The sequence below is a fragment of the Scyliorhinus torazame genome, chromosome 7 (assembly GCF_047496885.1).
Source record: "Scyliorhinus torazame isolate Kashiwa2021f chromosome 7, sScyTor2.1, whole genome shotgun sequence".
Taxonomy (NCBI): Eukaryota; Metazoa; Chordata; class Chondrichthyes; order Carcharhiniformes; family Scyliorhinidae; genus Scyliorhinus; species Scyliorhinus torazame.
Window position 1 is genome coordinate 176,254,343 of NC_092713.1, and position 25,258 is coordinate 176,279,600.

The 25,258-nt window shown below is 55.0% G+C and overlaps 1 protein-coding gene across 1 annotated transcript in view; it reads right to left on the reverse strand.

The window, feature by feature from the left end:
- LOC140427371 (G protein-coupled receptor kinase 6-like) overlaps positions 1 to 25,258 on the reverse strand; it is a 256,903-nt gene that overhangs the window by 172,425 nt on the left and 59,220 nt on the right. The window contains exons 4-5 of the mRNA XM_072512918.1: positions 15,477 to 15,554; positions 15,113 to 15,213 (exon numbers count right to left, since the gene is read on the reverse strand). Of these exons, the coding sequence (XP_072369019.1) occupies positions 15,113 to 15,213; positions 15,477 to 15,554 (179 nt within the window). The remainder of the gene's footprint in view (positions 1 to 15,112; positions 15,214 to 15,476; positions 15,555 to 25,258) is intronic.

The window sequence follows — 25,258 nt, forward strand, 5'->3', positions numbered from 1 at the left end:
ATTGCCGATGGGGCTCCTATTAAGAGCCCAAAAGTCCGTTCCACTGGGAGCTGCCGAAACGTGCAACTTAGCTGGTCATCGCCGCACCCGGAAGTCCTACTCTCTGTCTCCTGTTGCCCAGCCAGTTCTTTATCCATCTAGCTAGTACACCCTGGACCTCATGAGACTTCACTTTCTCCATCAGCCTACCATGGGGAACCTTATCAAACGCCTTACTGAAGTCCATGTCTTTGACATCTACAGCCCTTCCTTCATCAATCAACGTTATCACTTCCTCAAAGAATTCTATTAATTTGGTAAGACATGACCTTCCCCGCACAAAACAGTGGTGCCTATCACTGATAAGCCCATTTTCTTCCAAATGATCCTATCCCTCAGTATCTTCTCCAGCAGCTTCCCTACCACTGACATCAGTCAGTGAAGACTCACTGAAGACAGTGAGGGGTGAGCATTTGTGGGTGCTTTTCAGGTGTGGTATTCCAGTTTTAAGTAGGAGGTGTGTTGTGGACAATGGCTCCATCAGAGGCTCAGAGGTTTTTGGGGGTGGAGACGGTCACACGCAGTACCTTACAGACAGAGACTAAAAACAGATTTTTGGATTTGGCAAAAACATTGCAGTTAACATTACCTGACAAAATGCGATGAGATACTTACGGCGATAGCTGAGCATTTAAAATTGCCTGAGATACAGTCTGACGCATTCGAAATGGCAAAACTTCAGTTACAAATCAAGCAACTTGAACAGGAAAAAGAATTAAAGCAGCTTAAATACGAAATGATACAAAAACAGTAGCCTCAGCAGAACAAAAAGAAAAAGGGAGATACAGATCAGGACAAAAGAAAGACGGAGAGAGGAAAGGGAACTCTCTCTTAAAGGTACTCTCATCACAGATACTTATATACACACCCATTTCTTAAAGGTACTCTCAAATGACACTGTTGAAGGCCTTTTCTGCATCTAGGGAGACGATCACCTCTGGTACTCTCTCCCCGGAGGGGGTCATTATCACGTTCAGCAGGCGCCTGATGTTCGAGGTAAGCGGTCTACCTTTGACAATGCCCGTCTGGTCCTCTGCGACCACCTCTGGGAGGCAGTCTTCTAGCCTTTTGGCTATGATTTTGGCCAGTATCTTGGCATCTGCGTTCAGCAGTGAGATGGGTCTGTATGACCCACATTCCGTTGGATCTGTATCTTTCATACGAATCAGCGAGATTGAGGCCTGTGCAAGCATGGGTGGCAGTGTGCCCCTAGCTCGCGAGTCTGTGAACATCTCCCGCAAGTGCGGGGCCAGGGCTGTCGCAAATGTTTTGTAGAAGTCCGCCGGGAACCCGTCTGGTCCCAGCGCCTTCCCCGCCTGCATGGAGCTAATGCTGTCCATGATCTCTCCCAGCGCTAGAGGTGCTTCCAGGCTCCATTTTCTGCCCTCCCCCACGACTGGTATGTCCAGTCCATCAAGGAACCATTTCATCCCAGACTCCCCCATTGGGGCTCGGAGGTGTACAGCCCTTGGTAGAAGGCCTTGAAGGTTTTGTTCATCTTTTCTGGTTCTGTTTCTAATGTGCCTCTGGTATCCCTGATTTGTGCAATTTCTCTGGTGGCTGCCTGCTTTCTCAGCTGGTGTGCCAACAGGTGCCTGGCTTTGTCTCCGTTTTCGTATCGGGTCCCCGATACCTGGCGGAGTCAATGCACTGCTTTCCTGGTGGAGATCAGATCAAAGTTCCTTTGTAGCTGTTTCCTCCCCGCCAGGAGCTCCACGGTCGGGGCCTTGGAGTATTTACGGTCTACCTCCAGTATGGAGTCGACCAGCTGCTGCCTAGCCGCCCCCCCCCCCCCCCCACCATGATTAGTCGGTGCGTCGCTATGTCAGGGATTTCTGCCGTGATCCTCTTGATGAAGCTCGTGTTGTCCTAGTTGGGCACGTACAAAGAACAAAGAAATGTACAGCACAGGAACAGGCCCTTCGGCCCTCCAAGCCCGTGCCGACCATGCTGCCCGACTAAACTAATCTTCTACACTTCCTGGGTCCGTATCCTTCTATTCCCATCTTATTCATATATTTGTCAAGATGCCCCTTAAATGTCCCTATCGTCCCTGCTTCCACTACCTCCTCCGGTAGCGAGTTCCAGGCACCCACTACCCTCTGCGTAAAAAACTTGCCTCGTACATCTACTCTAAACCTTGCCCCTCTCACCTTAAACCTATGCCCCCTAGTAATTGACCCCTCTACCCTGGGGAAAAGCCTCTGACTATCCACTCTGTCTATGCCCCTCATAATTTTGTAGACCTCTATCAGGTCTCCCCTCAACCTCCTTCGTTCCAGTGAGAACAAACCGAGTTTATTCAATCGCTCCTCATAGCTAATGCCCTCCATGCCAGGCAACATTCTGGTAAATCTCTTCTGCACCCTCTCTAAAGCCTCCACATCCTTCTGGTAGTGTGGCGACCAGAATTGAACACTATACTCCAAGTGTGGCCTAACTAAGGTTCTATACAGCTGCAACATGACTTGCCAATTCTTATACTCAATGCCCCGGCCAATGAAGGCAAGCATGCCGTATGCCTTCTTGACTACCTTCTCCACCTGTGTTGCCCCTTTCAATGACCTGTGGACCTGTACTCCTAGATCTCTTTGACTTTCAATACTCTTGAGGGTTCTACCATTCACTGTATATTCCCTACCTGCATTAGACCTTCCAAAATGCATTACCTCACATTTGTCCGGATTAAACTCCATCTGCCGTCTCTCCGCCCAAGTCTCCAGACAATCTAAATCCTGCTGTATCCTCCGACAGTCCTCATCGCTATCTGCAATTCCACCAACCTTTGTGTCGTCTGCAAACTTACTAATCAGGCCAGTTACATTTTCCTCCAAATCATTTATATATACTACAAAGAGCCAAGGTCCCAGCACTGATCCCTGTGGAACGCCACTGGTCACAGCCCTCCAATTAGAAAAGCATCCCTCCATTGCTACTCTCTGCCTTCTATGGCCTAGCCAGTTCTGTATCCACCTTGCCAGCTCACCCCTGATCCCGTGTGACTTCACCTTTTACATAGAACATAGAACATAGAACAATACAGCGCAGTACAGGCCCTTCGGCCCACGATGTTGCACCGAAACAAAAGCCATCCAACCTACACTATGCCATTATCATCCATATGTTTATCCAATAAACTTTTAAATGCCCTCAATGTTGGCGAGTTCACCACTGTAGCAGGTAGGGCATTCCACGGCCTCACTACTCTTTGCGTAAAGAAGTCTGGGGCTTTGTACTAGTCTACCATGAGGGACCTTGTCAAAGGCCTTACTGAAGTCCATATAGACAACATCTACTGCCCTACCTGCATCAATCATCTTAGTGACCTCCTCGAAAAACTCTATCAAGTTAGTGAGACACGACCTCCCCTTCACAAAACCGTGCTGCCTCTCACTAATACGTCCATTTGCTTCCAAATGGGAGTAGATCCTGTCTCGAAGAATTCTCTCCAGTAATTTCCCTACCACTGAAGTAAGGCTCACCGGCCTGTAGTTCCCGGGATTATCCTTGCTACCCTTCTTAAACAGAGGAACAACATTGGCTATTCTCCAGTCCTCCGGGACATCCCCTGAAGACAGCGAGGATCCAAAGATTTCTGTCAAGGCCTCAGCAATTTCCTCTCCAGCCTCCTTCAGTATTCTGGGGTAGATCCCATCAGGCCCTGGGGACTTATCTACCTTAATATTTTTTAAGACACCCAACACCTCGTCTTTTTGGATCTCAATGTGACCCAGGCTATCTACATACCCTTCTCCAGACTCAACATCTACCAATTTCTTCTCTTTGGTGAATACTGATGCAAAGTATTCATTTAGTACCTCGCCCATTTCCTCTGGCTCCACACATAGATTCCCTTGCCTATCCTTCAGTGGGCCAACCCTTTCCCTGGCTACCCCCTTGCTTTTTATGTACGTGTAAACGTATACACGTTAACTAGTACTACCGGTGCCCCATCCAGGGCCCCACTGACCATGGCGTACCGTCCCCCTGGGTCCGTAACCGTCTTTGTCGTCCTAAACATCGTCCTCTTGCTGATCAGTATTGCCACCCCCCCCCCCCAAATCTCTCATGCCGTAGCAGGAATGGTAGGTTTGTCCCACCCAGCCCTTCCTTACCCGCAGTCGGACCTGTTCTCTCAGGTGTGTCTCTTGGAAGAAGACTATGTCGGCTTTCATATTTCTTAGGTGGGTGAGGACTCTGGATCTTTTCACTGGGCCGTTGAGTCCCCTTACATTCCAGGTGACTGTCCTGGTGGGAGGCTTCTGTCCCCTCGCTCCTGTGGGATTAACCATACTTACCTGGTGGATGCGCCCCTGCCCTCCGGGGTTTTCCTTTGTTAGGGGGCCATCCAGGATGGCCGCTGTCACTGCTCTCTCCATGTGGTCGGGTCCCTGCGCTCTGGGGTTTCCCTTTGTTCAGGGGGCAGCCGACATGCCTGCCCACTGTGCGTCCACCACGCGGGTAGTCCTCTGCACGCTGGGGTCTCCCTTCGCCCAGAGTCTGTACTGGGTGGATGCTTGCAGCGATTCCTTGTTCCGAGCCCTTGGTTGTGGCATTTTGTAGCCCTATTGCTATTCTTTTTCTAGCCTTGTTTGACCCTCCTTCCTTGTGTCCCCCCACTGGTCCCTCACTCCCTGTGTCCCTCCCTTTCCCCCCCCTTTTTCCCACCTCTCCCGTATACCCCTCCTTTCCCCCTCTTTCCCCTGTTCCTATCCCCGCTTGCTCTCCTGCCTCTGTTGAGTAGTCCCACCCACCCCCGTCCCCCCTGCCTGGTGCCTTCCCCCCTGTTGGGGGCGCGCTGTGGCCCTGCTTTGCTGCATGTCCCCGGCGCTAGCTTTCCTGCTAGTGCGGTGGCCCCCCTCTCAGGAGTTACTGTCTCGCTTCTCCCTTGCCTGGCCTCTGACCCCGTCCAACCCTCCACTCCTCTCGCTTGCTCTCCCTTCTCCGCTACTCTCGTTCCCTCTGTCATGAGAATGTCGCTTTACGAAATGTTTGGCTGCTCATATTACTGCAGTGATGTCAGAGTGTGGGTGGAGCTGGGCTGTCAACTTTTAACTTTCGTAGGTTCTTCCCAGAGCTGGAGGATAGATGTGAACGGTGCCAAGGAGGCCCGACCAACCACGCCCACATGTTCTGGTCCTGCCCCAGACTTGCGGGGTACTGGACAGCCTTCTTCGAGGCAATGTCCAAAGTGGTGGGGATGAGGGTGGAGCCATGCCTGAAAGTGGCGGTCTTTGGGGTTTCAGACCATCCAGATCTATTCCTGGGGAGGAGGGCGGGCGTCCTTACCTTCGCCTCCCTGATCACCCACCGTAGAATCCTGTTCGGCTGGCGGTCAGCAGCACCACCCAAAGCTGCAGACTGGCTGTCCGACCTCTCGGAATCTCTCCAAATGGAGAAAATCAAATTCGCCATCCGAGGGTCAGACGACGGCTTCCACAGAACGTGGGAGCCATTCACCCAATTGTTCCGGGACCGGTTTGTGGCCAACGAACAAGCAGAAGAATAGCCAGGTAGCCAAGAATCAGGGGAATGTAACCAAAGCATGAGAGGGAGAGATAGATTGGGGGGGGGGGGGGGGGGAAAGAGGGAAGAGACAGGGAACAATAGTGGAGAACCAGAGAGGTGGGGGGGGAAGGCAGGGACATGATAGCCGGAAGGAGGGCACGGGAAACAATAACAAACTTGGCATCTACAGTAACAGTGAACAAGGAGAATACAGGCGAAAAATGGGAGGAACGGCTGAAGCCGAGGTGAGCGCGAGAATCGCTGCTGTTGAGCTAGTGCATAATACCTTACCAGTGTTGCTAACTTTTGGTTGGCTTTTAAATGTTGCTCGTTGTGTCTTTACTTAATTTGCTCTGTTTCTATAACCTTTGCTCTAGAGTCGCCAGGTATCTTTATGATACCACCACGAGGTTCAAGTTCAAGTGCTGATCAATAACTCAATACACCAGTTAGTACGTTTCAAATCAAAACACGTTTATTATACACAGTCAATCACTACTCATGCATAAAACTCTACTTACGAGACTATCTCTACCACTAAAAGGCCTATACTGAGCTTTGGAACTGGCCCACCAGGTCAGGGGAACAAATGGCCTTTCGTTCGATTCTGAGTCTGCAGGCTTCCAAGCTGGTATAGACGGGTAGCTAGGAGCGCCTATCTCGTAGCGTGCGTTGACTGGAGACTTACTTGGTTGGTGCAGCTACTAGGCAGGTCACTGTCAAGGGTTGTTTCGAGCTGCTGAGAGACCCTGCCAAGAAGGACAAATTGAACTTGGGGACTCTATTTTATAGTCCCCAGGGGCTTCGCGCCATTCGGGGCGGACCCCGTACCTGGTTCCAAGTGATTGGACTACGTTTTGATCACTTGGATCGATTTCTCCAATACTGGAGCTGTTCCCTGATCGCTGGGCGGTTGTAAGTGTCCGTTGGCCTTCCTTTGGCTCCTGCTGGTGCTGAGGCGTCTGGCTTGGCCTTGTTTACCTCAACTGTTTCCAATTGTTCCCGGGGATCGCTCATTAATATGTAGATGGTTGTTAGTTTCAGTGCTGTCTGGGTTCCTGCAAGTTCTGATAAACAGGAAACTTTGCACCTGCTTGTTTTTCCTGCGTTGACTGAATTTCCCTGCATTCTTAGCGGATCTCCATTTTAAGTCGGGAAGTGGCCAACCCAGGTGGCTACACCAGTTACTTTATATTATTTTCTATTTCTTTTCTATTACTACTTTTCTTTTTTGATATGTTTGTGTGTGCCCTTCTCGTCTATATGTAATATATATCTTATTCTATGTACATAACGGTAAATATACTTTGTTCAAAAACCCAATAAAAAACATTTATATAAAAACAAAAGGAATAAAATAATTTAAATCAACTGCGTACCATCCAGAATCGCAGGGAGCATTCGCAAGGTGGCATCAGACATTAAAGACAATGTTGAGGACTTATTGTCACGATTATCCAGAGGATTGGGGTTCCATTCGTACTGTTTGCAATTAGTGATGCACCCAATGAGTCAACCAAATTCAGTCCTTTTTAACTAATTTTTGGTCATGACGACCACTTAAATCGATGAAGGAAAAATTGGTGAGTGAGAAATCGGAACTTACATTATTGGATTACATGCCAAATTTTAGGGAACGATTAAATAGAGCAGGTGAATTGGCTAGACAACATTAAAAATGTGCACAACACATGATGAAATGGGTAGCGGACAAGAAATCCAAAGTTCATAGTCTTGCCTGTGGAGATAAAGTTTTAGTGTTGTTACCAGTGGTAGGTAAACCTTTAAAAGCAAGGTTTTGTGAACCTTATCAAATTGAAAGGAAATTAAGTGAAGAGAATTGTGTGGTAAGAACGCCAGATAGAAGGAAAACTCGCCCAGTGTGTCATGTGAATATGTTTTAAAGGTACTTTGAAAGGGAAAGACAGCAAAAGGAGGAGGTTTTAATGATCCTAACTCAAAGTGACGAACCAAATCCGGATGATTTTGAATTTGACATACCACACATTAAATTGGCAAACGAGGATATTCTTAAAAATTGGGATAAATTGTTAAAGCTCCCTTCCAGAGGAAAAATGGACTGACCTGAAAGAATTATTGATATCACATTGGCAAGTTTGTGGAGATAAATTGGGAAGTGCTAAAATGGCTGTACATAATGTAGATGTGGGAAATGCTGTTCCAATCAAACAACATCCATACAGACTTAACCCTTTAAAATTGGCACAGGTTAACAAAGAGATTGAGAGTATGCTTAAAAATGGCACAATTGAAAGGGGTTGCAGCCAATGGAGCTCACCCATAGTGATGGTACCTAAACCAGACGGTACCCAACGGTTGTGTGTGGACTATAGAAAGGTTAATGCAGTTACAAGAATGGACTCTTATCCTATTCCACGTTTGGAGGATTGCATTGAGAAAGTGGGACAATCAGCTTTTATTTCCAAACTGGATTTACGTTACTGGCAGGTCCCTTTATTATTCTTATCGAATTTACAGTGCAGAAGGAGGCCATTCGGCCCATCAAGTTTGCACCGGCTCTTGGAAAGAGCACCCTACCCAAGGTCAACACCTCCACCCTATCCCCATAACCCAGTAACCCCACCCCTAATGGCAATTTTGGACACTAAGGGCAATTTATCATGGCCAATCCACCTGACCTGCACATCTTTGGACTGTGGGAGGAAACCGGAGCACCCGGAGGAAATTCACGCACACACGGGGAGGATGTGCAGACTCCGCACAGTGACCCAAGACGGAATCGAACCTGGGACCCTGGAGCTGTGAAGCAATTGTGCTATCCACAATGCTACCGTGCTGCCCACAAATACAGGTAATTATCCGAAAGGGTGAAGGAGATTTCAGCTTTTGTGACTCCAGATGGTATATACCAATTCAAAGTTATGCCATTTGGCATGAAAAGCGCCCCAGCCACATTTCGACGGTTCACTAACAAAGTTGTTTCAGGATTACCCGATTACGAGGTATACATCGATGATCTGGTGATTTGCAGCCGATCATGGAAAGAACATTTAAAACATCTGATGGAGTTATTTGATCGACTTCAGGAGGCGGGTTTGGTGGTAAACCTAGCCAAAAGTGAATTTGGAAAAGCCCATGTCACTTTCCTTGGCTATACAATCGGAGAGGGTTGAATTGCCACACGGGATGTGAAAACAAAAGTTATTGGGGAGATTCCAATACCCTCGAGACGAAGGAAAATAATGAGATTTCTTGGCATGAGTGGATTTGATCGATCATTTGTGCCAAATTTTTGGAGCATAGTTGCTCCACTAATGGACTTGCTGAAGAAATGTCAAAAATGTCAGTGGACAGCAGAGTTTCAACAGGCATTTGACTGCCTGAAAGCTGTGATAACCAATGCTCTGTGTTTGAGAATTGCAAGGGACTCTGTGATCAGATTGAACTAAAGTACCTGACTTTAAAGAGAAATGCATCCAAAGAGAAATGGATGGATCGTGCAAAGACCTTCTTGTCCAAAGAGACTGTCAATCGAGAAGAGTTCCAGTTGGAGGAAGAAGAACAAAAATGGCCTGGTATTATTCAATGTTTGTGTGTTTTGTTTTGTTAGAAAAAAACGTATATTCATGTCCATGTTTCTGAAAGGAAAGTGAAAAGGTGAAAAATGAAACCATCTTGGAAGTTGATGTTTGTTTGTTTTTCTTGGGGGGGGGGGGGGGGGGGAAAGAGGGGGAGGTGTCATGTGAGAGTACCTTTTAACAAATGGGGGTTTATAGAATAGCTGTAGTGGGTGTATCTTTAAGAAATGGGTGTTAGTTAGAGAGCTGCAGTGATGTCAGAGAGTGGGTGGAGCTGGGCTGTCTGTCTGTTTTACTTTCGTTTCAGGCTGTTTGCTTCAGGGTGTGGTTAGTTTCGTTTTGAGAGCTGGATAGCTGCAGGCAAAGCAAGGAGCTGCATGAAGATCTCTCTCTGCAAACTAAAGACTGTCTCCAAATCAATTGGTTGATTTCAAAGTGCTGTCTGCTCACAATAGTGAATTTAAAACCTGATCTCTGTGTTAAAAAGGGACTTTTGTCTTCCGGATATTGTTTGGGAATTTATTAAGGGTTATCTATCGAGTACTGTATTCTTTGGGGATTTATTGGTGTTATAGTTGTTAAGATGTTTACTGTGAGTTTATAAAGTGTTAACTGGGTTCATAAATAAACATTGTTTTAATTTTAAAGTACTGTGGATCTCTGGTGTATCATATCTGTAGAGTGGACTATGTGCTCCCCATACCACAATCTATTAAAAGTTGTGGGTCAGGTGAACTCCAAGATAGACTTTGGGTTCTCGAAGCCCTGGCGTATAACAATACATTGCAAAAGGATGCCATTCTGGCAGTGAGCCAGAGAGAAGACAGCCAGGAGTGAGGCAGCAAAGAGTGAGTTTGGGAATTTGAATCGAGGTGGGAATTCGAAGCTGGGTGGGGAGGAAGTGCTTTTTGTGACTGGTAAGTAGTGTTTCTGTTTTTCTGTTTCTTTTCATTGGTATATTTATTTATTTTTTTCTTCATTGTTTATTTATTTATTTAAATTTTTTCTGGGGAAATTGAAATTGTTGAAGTTAACCAAAGGTTTAAGACATGGCAGGAGATCTCAGACCCGTGTCATGCTCCTCGTGTGCGATGTGGGAGCTCAGGGACACGTCCACTGTCCCTGGCTCCTTCACGTGCACGAAGTGTGTCCAGTTGCAGCTCCTGTTAGACCGCTTGACGGCTCTGGAGCTGCGGATGGACTCACTTTGGAGCGTCCGCGATGCTGAGGACGTCATGGATAGCACGTTTAGCGAGTTGGTCACACCGCAGGTGAAAGGTACTGAGGGAGATAGTAAATGGGTGACCAAAAGACAGAGCAAGAGTAGGAAGGCAGTGCAGGTGTCCTCTGCGGTCATCTCCCTGCAAAACAGATATACCGCTTTGGATACTGTTGAGGGAGATGGCTCACCAGGGGAAGGCAGCAGCAGCCAGGTTCATGGCACCGTGGCTGGCTCTGCTGCGCAGCTGGGCTGGAAGAAGAATGGCAGGGCTATAGTGATAGGGGACTCAATTGTAAGGGGAATAGACAGGCGGTTCTGCGGACGCAATCGAGACTCCAGGATAGTATGTTGCCTCCCTGGTGCAAGGGTCAAGGATGTCTCGGAGCGGCTGCAGGACATTCTGGGGGGGGGGGGGGGGGGGGATGGGGAGGGTGAACAGCCAGCTGTCGTGGTGCACATAGGCACCAACGATATAGGTAAAAAACGGGACGAGGTCCTACAAGCTGAATTTAGGGAGCTAGGAGTTAAACTAAAAAGTAGGACCTCAAAGGTAGTAATCTCAGGATTGCTAGCAGTGCCACGAGCTAGTCAGAGTAGGAATGTCAGGATAGAGAGGATGAATACGTGGCTCGAGAGATGGTGCAAGAGGGAGGGATTCAAATTCCTGGGACATTGGAACCGATTCTGGGGGAGGTGGGACCAGTACAAACTGGACGGTCTGCACCTGGGCAGGACTGGAACCGATGTCCTAGGGGGGGGTGTTTGCTAGAGCTGTTGGGGAGAGTTTAAACTAATGTGGAAGGGGGATGGGAACCAATGCAGGAAGCTGGAAGGTAGTAAAACAGGGACAGAAATAAAAGGCAGTAAGGGGGAAAGTGTAAGGCAGAGAAGCCATAGTCAAAAATCAAAAAGGGCGACAGTACAAGGTACAGTGACTGAGGGGAGCTCAGTGAATAGGACCAGGAATACTAAAAGAAATAAAACGGGAAGTGAAAACATTAATGGTAAGCGACGCGGCAGGTTGTTACAGGAAGATGTGGGTTCGACGACAAGGAAAATTAGGAGAAAGGTTAAGAGGAAATATAACTTAGGAGAGGTTACTGATCAAGGTGTTAAGATTAAGAACAGAGGTAAAAAAGCCAACATAAGTGTACTTTACCTGAATGCTCGTAGTATTCGGAAAAAGGTAAATGAGTTGATGGCGCAAATCATCGTGAATGACTATGATTTAGTGGCCATTACTGAAACATGGTTGAAGGATGGTCATGACTGGGAGTTAAATATCCGAGGATATCAAACTTTTCGGAAGGACAGAGTAGATGGTAAGGGAGGTGGTGTAGCTCTGTTATTTAAGGATGACATCCGGGCAACAGTAAGGGATGACATCGGTGCTATGGAGGATAAGGTTGAATCCATTTGGGTGGAAATCAGGAATAGTAAGGCGAAAAAGTCACTGATAGGAGTAATCTATAGGCCACCAAATAGTAACATTATGGTGGGGCAGGCTATAAACAAAGAAATAACAGATGCATGTAGAAATGGTACAGCAGTTATCATGGGGGATTTTAATCTACATGTTGATTGGTTTAACCAGGTCGGTCAAGGCAGCCTTGAGGAGAGGTTTATAGAATGTATCCGCGATAGTTTCCTCGAACAGTATGTAATGGAACCTACGAGGGAACAAGCGGTCCTAGATCTGGTCCTGTGTAATGAGACAGGATTGATTCAGGATCTCATAGTTAGGGATCCTCTCGAAAGGAGCGATCACAATATGGTGGAATTTAAAATACAGATGGAGGGTGAGAAGGTAAAATCAAGCACGAGTGTTTTGTGCTTAAACAAAGGAGATTACAATGGGATGAGAGAAGAACTAGCTAAGGTAGACTGGGAGCAAAGACTTTATGGTGAAACAGTTGAGGAACAGTGGAGAACCTTCCAAGTGATTTTTCACAGTGCCCAGCAAAGGTTTATACCAACAAAAAGGAAGGACGGTAAAAAGAGGGAAAATCGACCGTGGATATCTAAGGAAATAAGTGAGAGTATCAAATTGAAGGAAAAAACATACAAAGTAGCAAAGATCAGTGGGAGACTAGAGGACTGGGAAATCTTTAGGGGGCAACAGAAAGCTACTAAAAAAGCTATAAAGAAGAGTAAGATAGATTATGAGAGTAAACTTGCTCAGAATATAAAAACAGATAGTAAAAGTTTCTACAAATACATAAAACAAAAAAGAGTGGCTAAGGTAAATATTGGTCCTTTAGAGGATGAGAAGGGAGATTTAATAATGGGAGATGAGGAAATGGCTGAGGAACTGAACAGGTTTTTTGGGTCGGTCTTCACAGTGGAAGACACAAATAACATGCCAGTGACTGATGGAAATGAGGCTATGACAGGTGGGGACCTTGAGAGGATTGATATCACCAAGGAGGTAGTGATGGGCAAGCTAATGGGGCTAAAGGTAGACAAGTCTCCTGGCCCTGATGGAATGCATCCCAGAGTGCTAAAAGAGATGGCTAGGGAAATTGCAAATGCACTAGTGATAATTTACCAAAATTCACTAGACTCTGCGGTGGTCCCGGCGGATTGGAAATTAGCAAACGTGACACCACTGTTTAAAAAAGGAGGTAGGCAGAAAGTGGGTAATTATAGGCCAGTGAGCTTAACTTCGGTAGTAGGGAAGATGCTGGAATCTGTCATCAAGGATGAAATAGCGAGGCATCTGGATGGAAATTGTCCCATTGGACAGACGCAGCATGGGTTCATAAAAGGCAGGTCGTGCCTAACTAATTTAGTGGAATTTTTTGAGGACATTAACAGTGCGGTAGATAACGGGGAGCCAATGGATGTGGTATATCTGGATTTCCAGAAAGCCTTTGACAAGGTGCCACACAAAAGGTTGTTGCAGAAGATAAAGATGCATGGCATTAAGGGGAAAGTAGTAGCATGGATCGAGGATTGGTTAATTAATAGAAAGCAAAGAGTGGGGATTAATGGGTGTTTCTCTGGTTGGCAATCAGTAGCTAGTGGTGTCCCTCAGGGATCAGTGTTGGGCCCACAACTGTTCACAATTTACATAGATGATTTGGAGTTGGGGACCAAGGGCAATGTGTCCAAGTTTGAAGACGACACTAAGATAAGTGGTAAAGCAAAATGTGCAGAGGATACTGGAAGTCTGCAGAGGGATTTGGATAGGCTAAGTGAATGGGCTAGGGTCTGGCAGATGGAATACAATGTTGACAAATGTGAGGTTATCCATTTTGGTAGGAATAACAGCAAAAAGGATTATTATTTAAATGATAAAATATTAAAACATGCTGCTGTGCAGAGAGACCTGGGTGTGCTAGTGCATGAGTCGCAGAAAGTTGGTTTTCAGGTGCAACAGGTGATTAAGAAGGCAAATGGAATTTTGTCCTTCATTGCTCGAGGGATGGAGTTTAAGACGAGGGAGGTTATGCTGAAATTGTATAAGGTGTTAGCGAGGCCACACCTGGAGTATTGTGTTCAGTTTTGGTCTCCTTACTTGAGAAAGGACGTACTGGCACTGGAGGGTGTGCAGAGGAGATTCACTAGGTTAATCCCAGAGCTGAAGGGGTTGGATTACGAGGAGAGGTTGAGTAGACTGGGACTGTACTCATTGGAATTTAGAAGGATGAGGGGGGATCTTATAGAAACATATAAGATTATGAAGGGAATAGATAGGATAGATGCGGGCAGGTTGTTTCCACTGGCGGGTGAAAGCAGAACTAGGGGGCATAGCCTCAAAATAAGGGGAAGTAGATTTAGGACTGAGTTTAGGAGGAACTTCTTCACCCAAAGGGTTGTGAATCTATGGAATTCCTTGCCCAGTGAAGCAGTAGAGGCTCCTTCATTAAATGTTTTTAAGATAAAGATAGATAGTTTTTTGAAGAATAAAGGGATTAAGGGTTATGGTGTTCGGGCCGGAAAGTGGAGCTGAGTCCACAAAAGATCAGCCATGATCTCATTGAATGGTGGAGCAGGCTCGAGGGGCCAGATGGCCTACTCCTGCTCCTAGTTCTTATGTTCTTATTCAGCCCTTCAAATCTGCACGACCCTCTGAAAGAGCACCTACCCAGGCCCACTCCCCCGCCCCATCCCCTTAACCCTATAACCCCAATTAACCTGCACAGCTTTGGACTGTGGGAGGAAACTGGAGCAGCAGACACAGGGAGAAAGTGCAAACTCCACACAGGCAGTCACCCAAGGGATGAATTGAACCCGGGTCGCTGGTGCTGTGAGGTAGCAGTGCTAACCACTGTGCACTTCCTACTCGCCTCCACATCTCCAAACTCTCGGAATCCCTACGTATTCCCCTCCACATCTCCAAACTCACGGAATCCCTTCCTACTCCCCTCATCTCTAAACTCTCAGAATCCCTCCCTACTCCCCTCCCCATCTCCAAACTCTTGGAAACCCTCCCTATTCTCATCTCCAAACTCACGGCATCCCTCCCTACTCCCCACCACATCTCCAAACTCTCGGATTCTCTCCCTACTCCCTCCTCATTTTGAACTCTTTTTCCTCCTTTAAGATGCTCTTTTAGCGAACCTGTTTCGTAAGCGAATGTCCAACTATATTGTGCAGCTTGATGCCAGATTTTGCTTGTTTCCACCCCAGTGAGTTAATGGTGTTATATGAATGGAAGGTGTTACTGAATTGATAGTAAGGATAAAACAGCCACAAGAGTCTTGAACGATTTGAAACACTGACTTGTCAGTTTATAAAGGCCATAAACTGAAGCACAGCTCTTCTCCCCCACACTTACTTGCCACAATCTGTGAAGAGCTCCTTACAGGCTCCATGTTGCAGTTCCTGTAAACAATGACTCCTCAAGTTGTTGGGTACCTCCGAAATATAATCAGGAGACTAAAGAAAAAAAAAGACAAACTGAGCACGAAAGAACCTTCATTTCAGACCTCCTTTTGGTATGGAAATATCAGTCATTGTGCAGATGAATATCAGCCTGACTTATGTTTCAGGTAGAGACTGCGTTACGATCTATAATCATTCCCATCCCCTTACTGTACTCTCAGCTCTGGGCAATGTCATCATTTCACACAATTCAACCATTTACTCCATCTGTTTTTTACAGTGGGTTTTGAAAGGCAGGAATGGAGGCAATGTTATACCTTGGGATTTAGGAACCTGTCCACCAGGCATTGGCCAGAATCCTTCCGCTTTTCATCTGGAGTTACCTCATAATCTGCCTAAGGAGGAAGCACAGACATATCATTATCAAGAACACAGGAATAGACCAGGAGTAGACCCACTCAGCCCATCAAGGCTGCTCTGCCATTCAATCCGATCATGGATTGTGCACTTTGCACTATGATTCATGGCTGATCTTGGGCTTCAACTTCATTTTCCATTCACGCCACATATTATAATGTTTTTTCCACAATCTTTATTGTCACAAGTAGGCTTACATTAACACTGCAATGAAGTTACTGTGAAAATCCCCGAGTCGCCACACTCCGGTGCTTGTTCGGGTACACGGAGGGAGAATTCAGAATGTCCAAATTACCTAACAGCACATCTTTCGGGACTTGAGGGAGGAAACCAGGGGACCCGGAGGAAACCCACGCAGGCACGGGGAGAATGTGCAGATTCCGCAAAGTGACCCAAGCCAGGAATCAAACCCAGGATCCTGGCGCTGTGAACCAACAGTGCTAGCCATTGTGCTACTGTGCCGCCCATATACATGAATTCCCAAGAGAACAAAAATAAGAACATAAGAACTAGGAACAGGAGTCGGCCATCTGGCCCCTCGAGCCTGCTCCGCCATTCAATGAGATCATGGCTGATCTTTGTGGACTCAGCTCCACTCTCCGGCCCGTACACCATATCCCCGAATCCCTTTCTTCTTTAGAAAGGCATCTATCTTTTTCTTAAAAACGTTTAAAGAAGGAGCCTCAACTGCTTCACTGGGCAAGGAATTCCAGAGATTCACAACCCTTTGGGTGAAGAAGTTCCTCCTACACTCCGTCCTAAATCTACTTCCCCTTATTTTGAGGCTATGCCCCCTAGTTCTGCTTTCCCCGACCAGTGGAAACAACCTGCCCGCATCTATCCTATCTATTCCCTTCATAATTTCATATGTCTCAATAAGATCCCCCCACATCCTTCTAAACTCCAATGAGTACAGTCCCAGTCTACTCAATCTCTCGTCATAAATCTAATCCCCTCAACTCTGGGATCAACCGAGTGGATCTCCTCTGCACTCCCTCCAGTGCCAATATGTCCTTTTCTCAGGTAAAAATCTGTCTATCCCAGCCTTAAATATATTCAATGATGGTGCTTCCACAATCCTCTGGTGTAGAGAATTCCGAAGATTCACAACCCTTTGAGTGAAGAAATTTCTCCTCACCTCAGTCCTAAATAATCGGTCCCTGATCCGGAGACTGCGCCCGTGTTCTAGATTCCCCAACGAGAAGACACAATCTCTCAGCGTCCACCCTATCAAACCCCTTCATAATTCTGTAGTGTTTAATGAGACCATCTCTTATTCTTCTAAATTCCAGAGACTATAAACCCAATTTACTCATCACAGGGGCAGCACGGTAGCAGTGGTCAGCACAATTGCTTCACAGCTCCAGGGTCCCAGGTTCGATTCCGGCTTGGGTCACTGTCTGTGCGGTGTCTGCACATCCTCCCAGTGTGCGCGCGGGTTTCCTCCGGGTGCTCCGGTTTCCTCCCACAGTCCAAAGATGTGCAGGTTAGGTGGATTGGCCATGATAAATTGCCCTTAGTGTCCAAAATTGCCCTTAGTGTTGGGTGGGGTTACTGGGTTATGGGGATAGGGTGGAGGTGTGGACCTTGGGTAGGGTGCTCTTTCCAAGAGCCGGTGCAGACTCGATGGGCCGAATGGCCTCCTTCTGCACTGTAAATACTATGATAATCTATGATAATTCCAGAGATCAATCTAGTGAACCTTCACTGTACCATCTCCAATGCGAGTATACCCTTCCTCAGGGTATGGTATGTGCCCCTTGGCTCAATGTCTTCTGATACTTCATCCTGAGCTCTTCCCTTGGCAGATTTGGTCTGTCATTAAGGTGTACTCTCAGGCTGAGGGCGAAGGGGCAGCTCTCAAATTTACCTCAGCTGGACTGGGAATTGAACCCACACTGTTGCTGTTATTGTGAACCAGTTGAATATGGTAGCCATCACAAAGGAGAAAGTGCTAGAGAAACTAAGAGGTCTAAAAATTGATAAATCTCCGGGCCCAGATGGGCTAAATCCTAGAGTTCAAAAGGAGATAGCTGAAGAAATAGTGGAGGCGTTGGTGATGATGTTTCAAAAGTCACTGTAGTCAGGGAAAGTACCAGAGGATTGGAAAATCGCTGTTGTAACCCCCCTGTTCAAGAAGGGAACAAGGAAAAAGATGGAAAATTATAGACCAATTAGCCTAACCTCGTTTGTTGGCAAGATTCTAGAATCCATTGTGAAGGATGAGATTTCTAAATTCTTGGAAGTGCAGGGTCGGATTAGGACAAGTCATCATGGATTTAGTAAGGGGAGGTCTTGCCTGACAAACCTGTTAGAGTTCTTTGAAGAGATAACAAATAGGTTAGACCAAGGAGAGCCAATGGATGTTATCTATCTTGACTTCCAAAAGGCCTTTGATAAGGTGCCTCACGGGAGACTGCTGAGTAAAATAAGGGCCCATGGTATTCGAGGCAAGGTACTAACATGGATTGACGACTGGCTGTCTGGCAGAAGGCAGAGAGTTGGGATAAAAGGTTCTTTTTCGGAATGGCAACCGGTGACGAGTGGTGTCCCGCATGGTTCAGTGTTGGGGCCACAGCTGTTCTCTTTATATATTAACGATCTAGATGACGGGACTGAGGGCATTCTGGCTAGGTTTGCCGATGATACAAAGATAGGTGGAGGGGCAGGTAGTATGGAGGAGGTGGGGAGGCTGCAGAAAGATGTAGACAGTGGTCCAAGAAATGGCTGATGAAATTCAACGTGGGCAAGTACGAGGTCTTGCACTTTGGAAAAAAGAATAGAGGCGTGGACTATTTTCTAAACGGTGACAAAATTCATAATGCTGAAGTGCAAAGGGACTTGGGAGTCCTAGTCCAGGATTCTCTAAAGGTAAACTTGCAGGTTGAGTCCGTAATTAAGAAAGCAAATGCAATGTTGTCATTCATCTCAAGAGGCTTGGAATATAAAAGCAGGGATGTACTTCTGAAGCTTTATAAAGCATTAGTTAGGCCCCATTTAGAATACTGTGAGCAATTTTGGGCCCCACACCTCAGGAAGGACATACTGGCACTGGAGCGGGTCCAGCGGAGATTCACACGGATGTTCCCAGGAATGGTAGGCCTAACATACGATGAACGTCTGAGGATCCTGGGATTATATTCATTGGAGTTTAGGAGGTTGAGGGGAGATCTAATAGAAACTTACAAGATAATGAATGGCTTAGATAGGGTGGACGTCGGGAAGTTGTTTCCATTAGCAGGGGAGACTAGGACCCGGGGGCACAGCCTTAGAAAAGAAGGGAGTCACTTGAGAACAGAGAGGAGGAGAAATTTCTTCAGCCAGAGAGTGGTGGGTCTGTGGAATTCATTGCCACAGAGGGCGGTGGAGGTCGGGAGTTGAGTGTTTTTAAGACAGAAGTTGATAAATTCTTGCTTTCTCGAGGAATTAAGGGCTATGGAGAGAGAGCGGGTAAATGGAGTTGAAATCAGCCATGATTGAATGGTGGAGTGGACTCGATGGGACGAATGGCCTTACATCCACTCCTATGGCTTATGGTGTTAGGCGCGGGGGCAGGGCGAGGGGCGGGGGCAGGGCGAGGGGCGGGGGCAGGGGCAGGGCGAGGGGCGGGGGCAGGGGCAGGGCGAGGGGCGGGGGCAGGGGCAGGGCGAGGGGCGGGGGCAGGGGCAGGGCGAGGGCAGGGCGAGGGGCGGGGGCAGGGCGAGGGGCGGGGGCAGGGCGAGGGGCGGGGGCAGGGCGAGGGGCGGGGGCAGGGCGAGGGGCGGGGGCAGGGCGAGGGGCGAGGGCAGGGCGAGGGGCGAGGGGCGGGGGCGAGGGGCGGGGGCAGGGCGAGGGGCGGGGGCAGGGCGAGGGGCGGGGGCAGGGCGAGGGGCGGGGGCAGGGCGAGGGGCGGGGGCAGGGCGAGGGGCGGGGGCAGGGCGAGGGGCGGGGGCAGGGCGAGGGGCGGGGGCAGGGCGAGGGGCGGGGGCAGGGCGAGGGGCGGGGGCAGGGCGAGGGGCGGGGGCAGGGAGAGGGGCGGGGGCAGGGCGAGGGGCGGGGGCAGGGCGAGGGGCGGGGGCAGGGCGAGGGGCGGGGGCAGGGCGAGGGGCGGGGGCAGGGCGAGGGGCGGGGGCAGGGCGAGGGGCGGGGGCAGGGCGAGGGGCGGGGGCAGGGCGAGGGGCGGGGGCAGGGCGAGGGGCGGGGGCAGGGCGAGGGGCGGGGGCAGGGCGAGGGGCGGGGGCAGGGCGAGGGGCGGGGGCAGGGCGAGGGGCGGGGGCAGGGCGAGGGGCGGGGGCAGGGCGAGGGGCGGGGGCAGGGCGAGGGGCGGGGGCAGGGCGAGGGGCGGGGGCAGGGCGAGGGGCGGGGGCAGGGCGAGGGGCGGGGGCAGGGCGAGGGGCGGGGGCAGGGCGAGGGGCGGGGGCAGGGCGAGGGGCGGGGGCAGGGCGAGGGGCGGGGGCAGGGCGAGGGGCGGGGGCAGGGCGAGGGGCGGGGGCAGGGCGAGGGGCGGGGGCAGGGCGAGGGGCGGGGGCAGGGCGAGGGGCGGGGGCAGGGCGAGGGGCGGGGGCAGGGCGAGGGGCGGGGGCAGGGCGAGGGGCGGGGGCAGGGCGAGGGGCGGGGGCAGGGCGAGGGGCGGGGGCAGGGCGAGGGGCGGGGGCAGGGCGAGGGGCGGGGGCAGGGCGAGGGGCGGGGGCAGGGCGAGGGGCGGGGGCAGGGCGAGGGGCGGGGGCAGGGCGAGGGGCGGGGGCAGGGCGAGGGGCGGGGGCAGGGCGAGGGGCGGGGGCAGGGCGAGGGGCGGGGGCAGGGCGAGGGGCGGGGGCAGGGCGAGGGGCGGGGGCAGGGCGAGGGGCGGGGGCAGGGCGAGGGGCGGGGGCAGGGCGAGGGGCGGGGGCAGGGCGAGGGGCGGGGGCAGGGCGAGGGGCGGGGGCAGGGCGAGGGGCGGGGGCAGGGCGAGGGGCGGGGGCAGGGCGAGGGGCGGGGGCAGGGCGAGGGGCGGGGGCAGGGGGGCAGGGCGAGGGGCGGGGGCAGGGCGAGGGGCGGGGGCAGGGCGAGGGGCGGGGGCAGGGCGAGGGGCGGGGGCAGGGCGAGGGGCGGGGGCAGGGCGAGGGGCGGGGGCAGGGCGAGGGCGGGGGCAGGGCGAGGGGCGGGGGCAGGGCGAGGGGCGGGGGCAGGGCGAGGGGCGGGGCAGGGCGAGGGGCGGGGCAGGGCGAGGGGCGGGGGCAGGGCGAGGGGCGGGGGCAGGGCGAGGGGCGGGGGCAGGGCGAGGGGCGGGGGCAGGGCGAGGGGCGGGGGCAGGGCGAGGGGCGGGGGCAGGGCGAGGGGCGGGGGCAGGGCGAGGGGCGGGGGCAGGGCGAGGGGCGGGGGCAGGGCGAGGGGCGGGGGCAGGGCGAGGGGCGGGGGCAGGGCGAGGGGCGGGGGCAGGGCGAGGGGCGGGGGCAGGGCGAGGGGCGGGGGCAGGGCGAGGGGCGGGGGCAGGGCGAGGGGCGGGGGCAGCGGGGCGCAGGGCGAGGGGCGGGGGCAGGGCGAGGGGCGGGGGGCAGGGCGAGGGGCGGGGGCAGGGCGAGGGGCGGGGGCAGGGCGAGGGGCGGGGGCAGGGCGAGGGGCGGGGGCAGGGCGAGGGGCGGGGGGCAGGGCGAGGGGCGGGGGCAGGGCGAGGGGCGGGGGCAGGGCGAGGGGGCGGGGGCAGGGCGAGGGGCGGGGGCAGGGCGAGGGGCGGGGGCAGGGCGAGGGGCGGGGGCAGGGCGAGGGGGCGGGGGGCAGGGCGAGGGGCGGGGGCAGGGCGAGGGGCGGGGGCAGGGCGAGGGGCGGGGGGGCAGGGCGAGGGGCGGGGGCAGGGCGAGGGGCGGGGGCAGGGCGAGGGGCGGGGGCAGGGCGAGGGGCGGGGGCAGGGCGAGGGGCGGGGGCAGGGCGAGGGGCGGGGGCAGGGCGAGGGGCGGGGGCAGGGCGAGGGGCGGGGGCAGGGCGGCGGCAGGGCGAGGGGCGGGGCAGGGCGAGGGGGCGGGGGGCAGGGCGAGGGGCGGGGGGCAGGGCGAGGGGCGGGGGCAGGGCGAGGGGCGGGGGCAGGGCGAGGGGCGGGGGCAGGGCGAGGGGCGGGCAGGGGGGCGAGGGGCGGGGGCAGGGCGAGGGGCGGGGGCAGGGCGAGGGGCGGGGGCAGGGCGAGGGGCGGGGGCAGGGCGAGGGGCGGGGGCAGGGCGAGGGGCGGGGGCAGGGCGAGGGGCGGGGGCAGGGCGAGGGGCGGGGGCAGGGCGAGGGGCGGGGGCAGGGCGAGGGGCGGGGGCAGGGCGAGGGGCGGGGGCAGGGCGAGGGGCGGGGGCAGGGCGAGGGGCGGGGGCAGGGCGAGGGGCGGGGGCAGGGCGAGGGGCGGGGGCAGGGCGAGGGGCGGGGGCAGGGCGAGGGGCGGGGGCAGGGCGAGGGGCGGGGGCAGGGCGAGGGGCGGGGGCAGGGCGAGGGGCGGGGGCAGGGCGAGGGGCGGGGGCAGGGCGAGGGGCGGGGGCAGGGCGAGGGGCGGGGGCAGGGCGAGGGGCGGGGGCAGGGCGAGGGGCGGGGGCAGGGCGAGGGGCGGGGGCAGGGCGAGGGGCGGGGGCAGGGCGAGGGGCGGGGGCAGGGCGAGGGGCGGGTGCAGGGCGAGGGGCGGGTGCAGGGCGAGGGGCGGGTGCAGGGCGAGGGGCGGGTGCAGGGCGAGGGGCGGGTGCAGGGCGAGGGGCGGGTGCAGGGCGAGGGGCGGGTGCAGGGCGAGGGGCGGGTGCAGGGCGAGGGGCGGGTGCAGGGCGAGGGGCGGGTGCAGGGCGAGGGGCGGGTGCAGGGCGAGGGGCGGGTGCAGGGCGAGGGGCGGGTGCAGGGCGAGGGGCGGGTGCAGGGCGAGGGGCGGGTGCAGGGCGAGGGGCGGGTGCAGGGCGAGGGGCGGGTGCAGGGCGAGGGGCGGGTGCAGGGCGAGGGGCGGGTGCAGGGCGAGGGGCGGGTGCAGGGCGAGGGGCGGGTGCAGGGCGAGGGGCGGGTGCAGGGCGAGGGGCGGGTGCAGGGCGAGGGGCGGGTGCAGGACGAGTGGGCGGGTGCAGGACGAGTGGGCGGGTGCAGGACGAGTGGGCGGGTGCAGGACGAGTGGGCGGGTGCAGGAGGAGTGGGCGGGTGCAGGAGGAGTGGCGGGTGCAGGAGGAGGGGCGGGTGCAGGAGGAGGGGCGGGTGCAGGAGGAGGGGCGGGTGCAGGAGGAGGGGCGGGTGCAGGAGGAGGGGCGGGTGCAGGACGAGGGGCGGGTGCAGGACGAGGGGCGGGTGCAGGACGAGGGGCGGGTGCAGGACGAGGGGCGGGTGCAGGACGAGGGGCGGGTGCAGGACGAGGGGCGGGTGCAGGACGAGGGGCGGGTGCAGGACGAGGGGCGGGTGCAGGACGAGGGGCGGGTGCAGGACGAGGGGCGGGTGCAGGACGAGGGGCGGGTGCAGGACGAGGGGCGGGTGCAGGACGAGGGGCGGGTGCAGGACGAGGGGCGGGTGCAGGACGAGGGGCGGGTGCAGGACGAGGGGCGGGTGCAGGACGAGGGGCGGGTGCAGGACGAGGGGCGGGTGCAGGACGAGGGGCGGGTGCAGGACGAGGGGCGGGTGCAGGACGAGGGGCGGGTGCAGGACGAGGGGCGGGTGCAGGACGAGGGGCGGGTGCAGGACGAGGGGCGGGTGCAGGACGAGGGGCGGGTGCAGGACGAGGGGCGGGTGCAGGACGAGGGGCGGGTGCAGGACGAGGGGCGGGTGCAGGACGAGGGGCGGGTGCAGGACGAGGGGCGGGTGCAGGACGAGGGGCGGGTGCAGGACGAGGGGCGGGTGCAGGACGAGGGGCGGGTGCAGGACGAGGGGCGGGTGCAGGACGAGGGGCGGGTGCAGGACGAGGGGCGGGTGCAGGACGAGGGGCGGGTGCAGGACGAGGGGCGGGCGCAGGACGAGGGGCGGGCGCAGGACGAGGGGCGGGCGCAGGACGAGGGGCGGGCGCAGGACGAGGGGCGGGCGCAGGACGAGGGGCGGGCGCAGGACGAGGGGCGGGCGCAGGACGAGGGGCGGGCGCAGGACGAGGGGCGGGCGCAGGACGAGGGGCGGGCGCAGGACGAGGGGCGGGCGCAGGACGAGGGGCGGGCGCAGGACGAGGAGGGGGCGCAGGACGAGGAGGGGGCGCAGGACGAGGAGGGGGCGCAGGACGAGGAGGGGGCGCAGGACGAGGAGGGGGCGCAGGACGAGGAGGGGGCGCAGGACGAGGAGGGGGCGCAGGACGAGGAGGGGGCGCAGGACGAGGAGGGGGCGCAGGACGAGGAGGGGGCGCAGGACGAGGAGGGGGCGCAGGACGAGGAGGGGGCGCAGGACGAGGAGGGGGCGCAGGACGAGGAGGGGGCGCAGGACGAGGAGGGGGCGCAGGACGAGGAGGGGCGCAGGACGAGGAGGGGCGCAGGAGGAGGAGGGGGCGCAGGAGGAGGGGGGCGCAGGATGAGGGGGGGAGGGCGTGTCAGGGGGCGGGATGTGGATGGGGCAGAGGACGAGGTGGGGCCGGAGGAGGAGGAGTACAAGGAGGATTAGATGAGGAGGCGGGTCGTAAGAGGAGTAGAGTCGGCAGAGGAGAATGAGAGTTGGTGGTGGGGAAGGTTCGAAAGAGGGGGGCAGCAGAGGAGGTGGAACGTGCATGAGGAGGCGGAGGAGGAGGCCGAGTGAGGAAAGAGGAGAAGAAACGAAGGAGGATTAAGAGAGTGGGAGGCATAAGTGAGGAGGAGGAGATGGTGAGGAGCACAATTCTTACGGAAGCAATTGGAAAATAAGGGGCGTCATTCTCCGACCCCCCGCCGGGTCGGAGAATGGCCGTTGGCCGCCGTGAATCCCGCCCCCGCCCGCCGAAGTCTCCGGTACCGGAGATTGGTCGGGGGCGGTAATCGGGCCGCGCCGGTTGGCGGGACCCCCCGTTCAATTCTCCGGCCCGGCTGGGCCGAAGTCCCGCCCAGAAATTGCCTGTCCCAACGGCGTAAATCAAAGCTGGTATTTACCGGCGGGACCAGGCGGTGTGGGCGTGCTCCAGGGTCCTGGGGGGGGGGGGGGGGGGGGGGGGCGCGGGGCGATCTGACCCCGGGGGGTGCCCCCACGGTGGCCTGGCCCGCGATCGGGGCCCACCGATCCACGGGCGTGCCTGTGGCGGAGGCGGAAGAGACTCTCCCCACTGCGCATGCGCGGGAAACTTTCAGCGGCCGCTGACGCTCCCGCGCATGCGCCGCATTTCCGCGCCAGCTGGCGGTGCAACAAAGGCCATTTCCGCCAGCTGGCGGGGCGGAAATCCCTCCGGCGTCGGCCAAGCCCTCAATGTTGGGGCTAGGCCGCCAAAGATGCGGATGCACCTTTGGGCCGGCGCGATGCTCGTCTGATTGGCGCCGTCTTTGGCGCCAGTCGGCGGACATCCCGCCGTTGGGGGAGAATTTCGCCCCAGGAGAGCAACATCTGGGAAGAAAGGAAAGGTGCTGGCAGTACACAACTGTTGAGTTTGTGTATTTACATCCAGAGTTAAAAGACACTGAATCCAGTCTTCAGACTCATCCGGAGCTAACGGACACATGACTCCGGAGGATGAAGAGGGGGCGGAGTAGAGTCGGCAGAGGAGGAGGAGGGTCGGCAGAGGAGGAGGGGTCTCATACAGAGCTAATGGGCACTGGCTCCAGTGCACAAAACACAGCGAATAGACACAGACTCCAAT